The 13859-nt window shown below is 34.4% G+C and overlaps 1 protein-coding gene across 1 annotated transcript in view; it reads right to left on the bottom strand.

Moving 5' to 3' along the window:
- Nucleotides 1–11161, bottom strand: part of GFRAL (GDNF family receptor alpha like) — a 59853-nt gene extending 48692 nt beyond the window's left edge. Inside the window, 3 exon segments of the mRNA XM_059937539.1 lie at nt 4473–4625; nt 6714–6848; nt 10917–11161. Coding sequence (XP_059793522.1) covers nt 4473–4625; nt 6714–6848; nt 10917–10938 — 310 coding nt within the window. The 5' untranslated portion in view covers nt 10939–11161.
- Nucleotides 11162–13859: the final 2698 nt, after the last annotated feature.

Genomic DNA, 13859 nt, shown 5'->3' with positions numbered 1-13859 from the left:
AACCATTGACTCCCAAATCTATATGTCTATTTTAGGATACTCTCCTCAGTGCGAGACCCATGTTTCCAAACGCCAGCCAGATGAGGTCCACTCCATCATTGCTTTTTTTAAACTATATATTCATCATGTGAAATGTAAAGCAAAATACTAACATTCCTAATATGAATGTGCCATAGTGTGCCCTCCCAATGCAAACTCTCCAAATATAACTCACCACTTCTGCCCCCAGTCCTGTCTCCGTGTACAGCAATACCCTTGTCTCAAGCCAGCAGCTTCTATCACACATTTAACAACATTCCATACTCCTCATATCCAATGGAAACCAACTCCTATTGATTGTAATTTATAAATATTTCTTAAATATCTCTTATCCTTACAGTCCTCAGCACCAGTGTGGTAGTTTAGGCATGAGTCACCTCTCTCCTCAACTCTTCTGATGGCTTTTTAACTAATATCCTAGGCCTGCATCCTTCCCTGCCTCCATTCCATCCTTTACACCACTGCCAACAAACGATATCCTTCAAAATACTGATTCTGTAGTCTTCTGTTTAAAATGCATTAGTAGTTCCTCAAAACAACAGTTTGAAGTCTAATCTCCTTAGAAAGATATGTAAGTTTAATAAGTTCCTCCTTCTTATTAATATCTGGATTCTTTCCAGTATCTCCTAAGACTCCTCTGTTCTATAATCCAGCTTTACCAAGAATGTGTTGCTCCCCAATGTCTTCTGCTTCATTCTACTTCCTCTGTCTAGAACATCCATTTTATTTCATCTCCCTATTGAGCCCAGATCACGCTAAAAAGCCCAAGTCTGTTATTTCTTCTATGAAGGCTTCTAAGTCTCCATTATTTCTTCCTGTATAACTTCAAGTGTGTAATTGTGTGTGTATAATCTCACGTGTATCACCTCACGTGTATCACATTATATAGGTGATATTTGGCAGTTATCATTTTCATTAAGAATTGAGACCATACACAATATGTTCTCTAATGCTATTGGAATTAGATGAATAACAAAGATATCTAAGAAATCCTCAAATATTTGGAAATTAAACAATGGTATTATGAATAAATCTTGAATCAAAAGAAAAGTCAGAAGGGAAATAAGAAAATATTTTGAAATAAATAAAAATGAAAACACAAGATATTAAATTTAGTAGATGTGACTAAAACAGCACTTGGAAGGAGATTCATGTAATGAGATGCTTACATCACTGTTAAGATTTCATCTTAAGAAACTAAAAAGTGAGGATCAATTTCAAGTCAAATCAAACGCAAAAGAAATAATGTCGAGCAAAATTGAGAAAGACTGAGAGAAAAAAGACAGAGACAGAGCGAGAAATACAGAGAAACAGACACAGAAAGAGAGAGAAAGAAGGACACAAATATTCAGTACTTGAACAAAAATGAGGACATCACCTGAACTTCTTCAGACTTTTAAAGGACAACTTGGGAATATTAGGAACAACTTAGCAGAGTGATAGAAACTAAAAGAAAGGGTAAAATGGAAACTCTAAAAATAAAAATTCAACATAAATCCAACAAATGTCTTTCAAATTCATTGAAAGACAAACTACAAAAGAAGAAATAGAACAGTCTTGTAACAATTAAACACACTGAACATTTAAAAACCTTCCAGTGAAGAACAGCACAGATATCTTCATTGGTAAATTGAATTAAACACTTAAGGAAAAAAATAACGCCAATTCTTTGTATATTATTCTAGAATTTAGAGGAGAAGGAAATACTTCCTAACTCATTTTGAAGACAGCATTACCCAGACAACAAAATCAGACAAATACTTGCTAAGAAAAGAGAATAACATGCCGTATGCATCATGAACATAGATTTAAGACCCTCAACAAAATATTAGCAAACTGAATGCAACAATATATAAAAAGAATAATACAATAATACATCATGACTGAGCAGGATGTAGCCTCAGAATGAAGGGCTGTATCCAACATTCAAAAATCAACAATAAAATTTACCAAATTCCACTAAAGAAGTAAACATATGATCATTTCAATAGAGGCAGAAAAAGCATTTGCAAAATTTAACATCTACTTATCCGTTCATGATAAAAATTCTCTAAGCCAACTAGAAATAGAAAGGAATTTCCTCAGCCTGATAAAGGGAACCTGCAAAGAACCTACTGCAAAAACCATTCTTTATTGTGCAAAGCCGAATGCATCCCTCCTAAGATAGGTAAAAATGCAAAAATGGCCACACCAAACAATCCTATTTAATATTATACTGGAAGTTCTACTCAGAACAATAGAGCAAGAATAAGAAATAATGGCTTACAGATTGGAAAGAGAAGAATAAAACTCTCTTTATTCTCTATTCGTAGATAACAAGGCTATCTATGTAGAAAATCCTATAGATTCTACAAAAAACAAAAAAACAAACAAACAAACAAAACCCCTTAGAACTATAAAATGTCCATATAAAGTGCCAATTGTAAAATGTCCATATAAAATGTCAATTGTATTTCTGTATACTAGCTATGATCAATTGAAAATTAAAATGTAAAATAAAGTGCCCTTTACAGCAGCATCAAAAAAGTGAAGCATATCTGTAAATCTTAACAAAATGTAAGAACTGTTATATTCAGAAGTACAAAATATTGATAAAAGAAATCAAAGAAGTCCTAAATACATGGAGAGATATACCATGTTCATTGATTTGAAAACTCGCATAGTAAATATGTCAATGCTACCCAAATTGATCTATAGTTTTGAGGTAAGCCAAATCAAAATGCCAGCAGGATTTTTCTGTAGACATTGACAAGCTGATTGTAAAATTTATATGGGATAGCAAAGAAGGAGAATAGCTGAATCAATTATTTAAAAGGAAAAAATTAAAGGAATTACACTACTTTATTTCAAGATATCCCATGAAATTACAATAAATAAGACTGTGGAATATTAGCAAAAGTATAGAAATATGGGTAATTGGTACAGAAAAGAAAATCAGGAAGTAGAGCCAGCAATATACAGCCTAGTGATCTTTTGAGAAAAGTGAAATTGAAAATATCTTCAGCAAATGTGGTGGGACAATTAGATATCCATATGGCAAAAGAACATATCTGACCCATAGCTTGCACCATATAAAAAATTAACTCAAAATGCATCATAGACCTAAATATAGAACCTAAACTACATAATTTTGGAGAGAGACTTTACCAAATAATATATAGAGGTGGCACATAAGCACATGAAAATATGATCAACATTATTATTATTTAAGTGCAAATTAAAACTACAGTGTGATACCATTAAATAGGTTTTGGAATGGCAAAAAAAAAAAAAAAAGAGTGCTTCTGAGAATGTGGAGCAACTGGAACTTTCACACATTTATGGTTACTTCAAATTTGAAATATAGTATTAAAGCTTCTTATAAAGTTAAACATACACTTTACTATATGACCCAATACATTTTTACCAAAGAGAAATAACTTATATTCATACAAATCTTATATGTGACTATTTATAGCAGCTTTATAATCTCTAAAAATCTGGAAACAATGCAAATGACTTTCAGGGGTGAATGGATAACCAATTTATGGAATAACCATACAATGGAACACTACTCATCAAAAAAGAGAACAAATTTTTTGATGAATCGCAAATATATTATTTTAAATAAAAGAACACTGGCTCAAAAGGCTACATGTTGTATAATTCCATTCATATAAAATTCTGGTAAAGGCAAAATTATGGAACAGAAAACTGTCCAGTAATGATTGGATGGGTTGGGCAATGAAACCATTCAAGATAGATGAGAGGTAAACCCTTCTCTTATAAAGTGGGGGAAGGAGGATTCTGAAAGAAGAGGTGAGAACTCTATGAAAACAGGTGTATTCCCAAGCTGATCACTTTTCGGAGAAGGTACATAGGGACATTGAGGATATGGAAATTGATTACATTAAGACTATTGGATCCCACGTATCTCTTGGAAAATCTTTCTGCAAGCTCAGGACACATGTCGACAAGCTTGATTACCACTACTTCACCATCAGGCTGGCACTTTGAGTAGACAATAAATAAATGCATATTAAATAATCAAGTTCTCCTATCCAAAGGCAAGCATAATTCTGGGTAAGTGGTTATACTTTGGTCTTCCTCAGGAGACCCTGTATCCTTTACCAACAAAAATGATACCTTATTTATCTTCTATCATTTAAGTCTTGTGCAAAGCCATAGTGAGCCTCACAAATATAGGTATTGAATGAGTGAATGTATAATACAAATGAATTATAATAGAATGAAGCTTGAAATTGTGGTTAGCAATTACAGAAATATGGCATGCACTTACTGAGATCTACAGCTCACAGAACCTTAAATCACATGAAGAATTAATCAAGTCACCAGAAAAAACAAGAGTTCATCAAATTACATAGATGTGGTTCATTTTGACATTGTACTTTGCTTTTCAATGACAGTAAATGTTTCATATAACAATGTATTACCTGATTTGTTGATGCATTTTTTTCCAAGCAATTTCTTAATGGTACAGTAGAGGTCATCAGAGCAGAGACAATTTTTAAATTGGAAATTGCTTTCTGCTAAAGACCGGATACTTAAATTACAGCTGGATGAATCCTTCATCTGGCAGGGGTTGCCTGGATTTCACAGTCAAACATATAACACTCTAGATATTAATCTGAATATAATTTTTGAGGCCTCCTACTCAAGATACATTAAAGCTTTAAGGAGCCTCCCCCTACCCAAAGCTTTTAACGCATTAATTTTAGTAAATCATTATTAGAATGAAATTATCTGGGGTTGCTACAGCATGTCCATATAATTGACTTTTCAAGCAAAAACTATTTCTACTGTTTTCTCCCCCAATATTTACTTTCTAAAATAGAATAAAACTTTCTGTATTTTAAAGGAGATTTGTCCCCACTTAGAATGCCAACTTTTTCTCTTTAATAATAATCAAGGCTGCCCTTACACGAGGTGACCAGAATGCTCTGTAATCTTAGCTATTTTGTCAGTTTAGCAATTGTATTAGCTGTTTGGTCTTAATCTTATTTTATTTACATGTCATTCCAAGATAATAATAAGAGACAAGCAAGTGGTTCTAAATTTATCATGGAAAAAGATGTGGTCCTCTTTCATAATTACCAATATTTCATGTCCTGCTTTAATTAAAAAAGCCATATTCATCTACCCAACAATTTTCTTTTATTCATTTTTCTGAATAAAACTACTTGAGTACATTTCACTTGTGTATTTGAGAATATTTCTATTTCAACTTCATGCATGGTATAATTATGCAAATTTACCATTCACTGCAAATGACTTGCTATTTGTATACTGAAACCAATAAATATGTTATAATTCATGACACGCTGAATGTGATATTTTAAATTGCCTTATAAAATGTAACAAGGAGCTTCACCATCAAAACAAATAACAGACTTTTTTTTGTCATTGTCCTTTATTCTCATCTTAATATTATTATGTTATTTGAGAAAACTTGCAATTGAAATTCTTTTCCTGAACTGTAATGAGAATGTTGGATTAGAGACCTATAACTTTCTTTGGCGTATGAACATTGCATGTACTCCCTTCAAGGGCAGGGAAGAAAAGGAAATCTTGCTCCTTGTCTACATCCTATGTAATTCCTTGAAATCTTGTGGCTGGACAGGAGCTCTGATGTTGGAGGTTGTGAATGTTGACATTGTTAGAACTATGGGTGGTTGCCTCTTAACCCAACACACTCCACCTTACATTTTTGGGAGGTAGAGGAAGCACAGGCAGATAGGCAAGGGTCGTGAGCAGTACAGAATTTATTCTTCATGAAATGGTTGGAGTAGCAAAGTGAGTCATGAAAGAATACATTTTTATTTTTCACTTTGGATTTCTCTTACTGAATATGCCAGAAAGTTTATTGGGTTTTTACGGTTTTATCATATTCATTATGCAAGTTGATAAAACTTTTTATGTTAGTGTAAGATTTTTTGAAAAGTTATGTCATAATAATATTAGGGCAATGTCCCCTTACATAATAAGTTTATCTATTTTTAGTGAATGGAGTCTTACTATAATGCTCTCATTCAATATATATTCAGTTACTTGATATATTCAGTACTTCTTTTTTCTGTTAAACAAATGACAGTGACTTTCCAATCTTCATATTCTCTACCCATTGGGCCTCCTCTCAAATGTTTGGAATGTAGGACTAGTTAAAAATAAAGATATGTTTTAACTTGTTCTTGACACAGTTGGAATGGAAAATAGTGTATAGGTTGCAAAAACATGAAACTCATGTTATGTACATGCAAATAAATAATGTGTTTGATTGTGACAAATGTTATCTTCCTATGTTATCCTGATATAGTAACATATAAGCAAAAGAACATTTTATTTGAAAAATTTTTGCCATGCTTCTGAGAGGCATGTGTATAATTGTAACATTGGTGAGATAAGTAAAAAAGTAATCTGAAATCCTGCATAAAGTTGCCTGCAGTGTCAATGCATTAGGGCCCTTGAGTAATTTAAGAATAGTCTTTTGTATCTAAATTCACTAATAAGTAGTTGTAGGCAAATCACTTGAATACCAAGTTTAAGTAAGGTATTTAGAGAAAAAACTTAGTTCCTAGGATAGTGAAAGAAAAGAAAAAATTCTATTTTTATCTCTGTAAAAAGAAATTATTTGAGTATGTTTTAAACTTTTTATGTTAGTATAGAGCGTGTTTTACCTGACACATTGCAGGCATCTTCCATTATTCTCCAGGCATGTTTACATCCATCTGCATCACTTAGGCAGAGTTCTCTTAAATAGGTGCAATCAATGGTTTGGGAAGTGGACTCATTGTCCAAGCATAGCCCCACAGCTTGAATAACAACAATAACAGAACAACAAAAACAACAGCAATATGGCAGTTATTTGCCTCAAAACTAAGTTATTAATTATCAAGACCAGAATTATGAAAACTGAAATGTGATAAAATTATTACAAGTCTGGAATGGATCTTAACCTCCCCTCTAGCTACAGATCTCTGTTTCTCTTATATAAGATTCTTAAATAAAAAGTCTGTATTTGCCCTCTTTCTTTCTTACTGCTTATTCATTTCTCAACTTTTAATTTATTGTTATTTCTATTGCTCCATTGAAACTACTTTGAAAAATGCTCCAATCATCTCCATAACATCAAATTTAATAGTTTTAAGACTTCATCTTGCTTACTTTTATCATTGGGCATTTCACTGTCATTTTGTTCTTGAAACTCTTTTCTTTTGGTAACCCTCTCTTCTAATTCTCTTGATACTTATTCATTTGATATTTTCTAACCACAGTTAGAATTCTTCCCAGAATCCTCTTACTTTTCTATTAAAGTATATTTGAAGCTTAGGTTCTGTCCTCAGGCTTTTCTTATTCTCATTTTACACCCTTTCTGTGGACAATTCCATGTACTTATGGTTTTAACTAAAATATCTAGACTGATGATTCTCAGATATATAATTCAATCCCATATTTTCCAGTATTCCAGTTACAGATGCTGTTATCTCCACCTAAATGTTCCAGACACACTTCCAGACAATATTATCATCAGTATTGTTCTGCTCGTCATCACTCCCTGCTGGACCATCCTACTTCATCAGCAATTTCACCATTCACAATGGCACCCACACTGGGAACCTTGGGTTCATGATAGGTTACTTTTCTATCCTCAGTTTTACTCTCCCATATCCACTCTTGCATGGTTCATTGATTCTCATTTTGAATATTTGACCAACTCACCAGTTAGTCAGTCTGCCTCCAGTTCTATCTTATTCAGATAGGTTCTTTACACCCCCTAATCTGCCTCATGCACCAATCTAGTCCTGCTGTTTCTCTGCTTCATCCTTTGGATGGTTCCTCTTAGCATGACTCTCCTATTCTTCATCATGTGCAATCTGGAGGTGCTCGAGCATTTATAGTTTCTCAGATGCTCCATGCTGCCTTGTACCTCTGAGCATTTACTGTATGACACTCCTTTTCTTTTTACTCTGGAATAAACCTTTTTTTGTCATTTAAGACTCGACGCAATAACTACCTATTTTTAAGGAAACTTTCCCTGAATTCAATACCTGTTTTCCTACATTCAAATTGAATTCAACACCCCTCATCTGTTTCACTAGTCTTGGGAATTTCCCGACTATAGCATTTATTGTTCCATAATGAAAGTGTGTATTTATTTTTGTCTTTACCACTGGGTTCTGGGGTTTTACTCAGCAGGCATTAATTCATGATCGTATCCCTATCATCAACACAATGATGGATCATACATATTCAATTAATGCATATTGACTTAACCAACTTGAATCGTTCTTTATGGATGAGTTATATATAAATAACTCTTAATATTCAATAAATATAACACCTTCCAGATATTTACAAGTTATTTTGGGTAGAAAAGAAAAGGTTCCAGCAAGTTTTTTAAAATATCAAGAAAGTAGCAATGTTAATTTAGTATATTGTTCCAATTACTCAAATTCTGCAAGCATACAAACTGACACTTGCTTAATCAATCCATAGAAAAATATGGAAATTACAACTGAGTTCTAGAGACAGTATATTAACTATAATCAAGAGACCTCAAGCTATGTCTTAATCACAGCCAAATTATTTGAATTTTTAAAAAGATGATGTTATTATGGATGACTTGTCACAACATAGAGTTATAGGCTTCAAGTTAAGCCACAGCATCTTTTTTTTTTTTTTTAAATCTTACCTCTTTCCAAACCTCTTCTCCTAAGGAGAATCCATGAAAACTGATTGGATCATATGTATTACTGGCTGAGTCACTGCATTTGGAGATTAGCCCATGCGTGTGACTTGGTCACATTTTTCTTGTTGAGGGCTAGAGTGGAAATTGACATATCAGCTTTCCGTGTTTTCATGTGTTCACGGATAACCTCATCTAGCCAAGCTCCTGTTCTAGGTTAGCAAGCCTAGAGAAAGAGAGAGAGCCACTTCCATTCTGGCCCAAGGTTACTTATTTCAATCCAGCTTACCAAAGATCCTGAAGTAGGGATTTCATGTCAGAAAGTCAATTTATAAGCAACTAGAGTTTCATTTGCCATTGATCACTATTATCTTGTGAATACTTCTCTCAGGAAGCTTATAGGTGGTGGTCTCCTGGGTATATCATCAAACCTCACTTGTATCTCAGTGCAATGATCATTAATGAATTCTACATATTATCTTTCCCAAATGTGTTTTATTTTCTTTCATATTTAAAATTTTAGGTTGAATAATCATCTTGATTGTTTTACATGATTTTCCATACCTTCCACTCAGAAGAAATACTGAATAAAGTAGGAAAACCACTTCAATGATTTGGCCCAGAAAAATCAAAATAACTTCAGCTTTCCAGAATCTTATCCATTCCTGACAATGATTTCTGGCCATGTATTTAAGACAGGAGTTTTCAAGGATCATCTTGAAATGCTAGGTGAAAAACAGGTTCTATTTTAAAATAAATAAGATGGAGAATATTGCACATTTTATCACCCTTTAAAGACGTATAAGACTCATTAGGCTATTAAATGCTTTGTTTTAAAAATTCACTATGTCTCACATTTCTTTGGCTGCAGAACTTTCCCGCATCACAAAGCCTATTTAAATGATGTTGAACAAATATTCTGAAGCACACACTATGGGAAATATTGATTAAACCTATCAAATAGCACAATTTTGACCCTAACAGTGTTAGGTACGATTTCCCTCATTCATGCAACCTAGTGTCTAGGTTAATTTAGAAGTGAAAGTTGAAAACAAGAGGCCATCACTACCTTTTTAATGGGGGCCATAATGAGGTTGTAATTTATTTTGTGTGATTCATTATATTGCTGCCTGATCTACAAAAATTAAAGTTTCCTGGATTTCTCCTTATTATAAATCATAGAAATAAGGAAACATTATTAGCAATAAATACAAGGAACAAAATTTTGAATAACGATTACTTAAACCCCCCCAAACCTGAAAATATATAAATGATTTCTTCTTTCTTGCCTTTATTTTCTTTGACTAGATTTATTTTGACTTCCAACATAATTTGAAATAAACTTCTTTGTTTTCTTGCCCACAAGTATGCCTTTATTCATCAATATCTATTAGCAGAGAGTAAGCAGAAAATACACTGGCTTTGTTTTAATGAGTAAATTATTAATATTCAGCTACAATTTTAACTATCCCTTTTTCTGAATGCAATTTGTAGATTCTACTGCATGCTGATGAAAATATAAATAGCTTCTCCAATAACACATATAACAAGTAGATCTTCATAGATTCTACTTTTAAGTATACATTATTTTTTACTAACATCTTACAATGCATTCACACTACCCAAGACAAGAGAGATAAGTTCACACTTTATCTCTAGGTTACAAAAATTGACTGAAATGTGAAGAAGCATTTGATGTCGTGTTGTGTTACTCTACTAACTGCCTCCTTCTTATTAAATATTAACAGCTAAAATCAGGGAAATTGAATGGTTTAAATTAATCTCATTTCAATTTAATACCAAAGAAAAATAGATAATAATTCAAAATTTGTCATCTTATAACTTGTAAATAGGTACTGGAAGGTTTCATTTCTAAAAGGCTCTAGTACAGATGTCAATTCTATAAATCCTGATCAATTATTTAAAGTGATTGGATTATTCTATATATAAAAAAGAAACAACCTGAGCTGTTAATGCAGTTCTCACATTGTGCATTTTCTATGGAGCTATAAATGAGTAAAAGTAGGTGTACATTTTTGCAAAATTAAGAAGCTATGTTAAAGTATAAATTTGTAATTAATACTTTATATTATAAACATTTGTTAGCTTGACAGTTAAGTGACAGGAGACAGCATTTGGTTCATGGAGAATTGGTGTTATGAAATCGGATAAACCGGAAGAATAATTCACTTACCGAAGAAAATGAAAACTATCATGGTAGCCAGCTTGGGGCTGTTCACCTGGAAGAAAAGCAGATGTCTTTCTCCGACCACCTTCTTAACAGTAACTATCCACAATAAGGCTTCAGCTTCTGCTCCTGCTTCCTAAAAACATCACTGATTCAAGTCGGCTTCCTGTCACCACTTCCTCACCAATCTTTCCTGAGCTGTGAACTTTCCTAATTAGGTCCAAATTCAATTATTCTCTTCTGAGTGTACTGATCTCAGATATTATGCTTCCAAGAAAGCCCAAGAGCCAGATACTAAGAAATGATACATACTCTGTGCAATCAGGAAAGAGCTGGGGGTTTTTTCCATTCAACTAGAATGCTAAACTGTGTACAAACCTCCCAACTATAACTCAAAATTTTCCTAGACACTTGAGAAGGTTCAGTTTCTACTTCATTAATTAGCATCATTCAGGCAATTTTATATCTTTGGGAAAGGAAAAAGGAGAAAAGACATAAGCAAAGCCCAGGAAAACGTATGGGGAATTCAAGTTCCACTAGGATCAAACCAGTGTACTTCATCTTTCCAAACAAGAAATGTTCTTTACAGGTGCCCCAAACCCCAGTGTGCCTAAAACTTGTGCTGCTCTAGCCACAGTTCCTCTAACACTTCAAATAGGGCAATGTGTACGGAATGACTTCTCGACATTTGCCACTCGACACTATTTTTCTGAGCTTCAATGAGATGCATTGCTATGATCTGAAGATCTGTGTCCCCCCAAATTCATATGTTGAAATCCTAAACCCCAGAGGAGATGGTATTAGGTAGACCATTTGGGGGTTACTTAAATCGTGAGGTGCAACCCTCATGAGTGGAATTAATGTTTTTAAAAAAAAACCTCCAGAAAGTCCCTTGCTCCTTCCACCTTGTGAGGACACTGTGAGAAGTTGTCAGCTATGAATTAGGAAGAGGGTCCTCGTGAGATGGTGACTGTGCTGGCAGCTTGATCTTGGACTTCCAGTCCCTGGAACTGTGAGAAATAAATTTCTGTAATTTGTAAGCTACCCAGTCTGCAGTATATTGTTATAACAGCCTTAGTGGACTGGACAGGCAGTATTTATCTCCTCTTACTTAGATTGTGCTCTTCCTCACCAGAATCTAGAACGCATCATCTACCTGGGGACAGCCTGAGGCTTCGACTTTTAAAATAGCCTGAGACATTTTTGTAATGAATGCTTAAGAAGTAAAAAAAATGCTGCATAACAGGAAACTAGGAAAAGGCAGCCATGGATAACTGACTATCTTGAGATGGGGGAGGAGCATTTGTGTGTACGCAGTTACACAATGAGAGAGTTGTTGATTGCAATTGTCCATATTTAATTTACACTAGAAAATAAGTTATAGCGTATTTTGTTTTCAGAATGCATGATGGAAAAGTACAGACTCTGGAGTCCAACAAACTGAAATTATAACCCTATTTTTCTCTGTAGGTGTATGTAAATGACTTTCCATCAGAAGTTATTTATATTTACTCTGTAAAATGGGCTGACTGTATCCATGGTTGCTATAAATGTTAAATATGTATATGAGGTTTATATTACAAGAGATAAACAAATAACAGTTATATTGCACCCACTGGCTTAGTTATTATTTAACCAATAATTATAATGCCATAAAATTAATCAATTATTTCCTTTTAAAAGGCACTGAGTCACTAAGCTTATATTATAAATTTTGTTGAGATAATTATTCTTTTTGATATAAGATGACTAAAAATGGTTTAAGCTCAAGAAAGACTTGGTGGCTCTGTTGGTTTGCAAACTGGTCCCTTACACAAAGGGCAAGGAGAGTCTGAAAAAAGGGGCAGATCGCTCCAGATAGGTAGGTATCAGATTTAATAAGCAAAGGAACTTACATACAAGGAACTTGTTTGGGGTGAGCAACAGACAATTAGATGTTCGCACCCACCCACCAGAATCTTAAAATTTTATAGAGAGGCCTTAACTGGGTTCAATCATGTGCTCCATCCAGATGGTCTCAACCACACAGAGCTCTCTCAAGGCTGAGTCCTTCAGAGCAGCCCCACTGTGGGAACAGTGGACAGAACGTACATTCGGAGGACAGAGGAGGCAAGGAGGATCTTCCAATTGCCTGGGTCCAGCTCACAGATCAAACTGCAGTAATACCCCCTGGATGACCTCCTCCAAGAGGTTCTGTTAGTTGAAGAGTCCGGTGGTAGAGCTGATTTCCTGCATTTTTTAAACCTTTGAGGTCTGAAGGGCTTGCCCTCCTGCCTCTGAGCTGCTTTCTTCTGTCGGCTCCATTCACAAGCAGCTTCTTTCCTCTTGATTGAAGATGCTGTCAAGCTCTCAGCCTGCATCCTTCTCTTTTAGAAGCCAGAGTGGGAAGTGGGGCTCTTTCCATTAGGATTCCAGAATTGAGTCACATCAGTTCTAGATGGGCCCCATGCCCATCAATCTTGGAAAGCAGAACTGGTCCCACTTGGTGCCCAGCATCATAGAGTCAGTTGGAATCGGCCCTACTGAACCCACAAGAACTGATGGTGGGAGAGGGATGCATTACCAAGGAAAATTATGGTGTTAGGAGCCACATGTGAAGGAATCCTGGGTAGGAAAAAAAAAAAAAATACTCAGTAAAGCATATAAATGTTGAATTTATGTGGGGCTACCACAAGAAAAATAAACCGATGAAACAAAAGAAAAGAATACCAAAATACTATTTCCTGTTCAAGGAAGGTTAGTTATAACTTTCTAGAGAGTGGTGCTATGCAGAACTGAATGCAGGGCATAGGGTGAATGGCGTTAATCTTTTCCGAACAGTTACAGCTGCTGAGGTCTATTGCTTACAGGTATAGAAAGCATCTGTGGTCATATTCCTGATTAATTCAAAATAATAATTGTCAGCTGTGTCACCATCTAAAGCAGGGATTTTTAGCATTTTATTGTGCC

Source organism: Balaenoptera ricei, chromosome 11 (genome assembly GCF_028023285.1).
Source record: "Balaenoptera ricei isolate mBalRic1 chromosome 11, mBalRic1.hap2, whole genome shotgun sequence".
NCBI lineage: Eukaryota > Metazoa > Chordata > Mammalia > Artiodactyla > Balaenopteridae > Balaenoptera > Balaenoptera ricei.
Note: the sequence above shows the minus strand (reverse complement) of the source record. Positions and strands in the feature narration are given on the sequence as shown.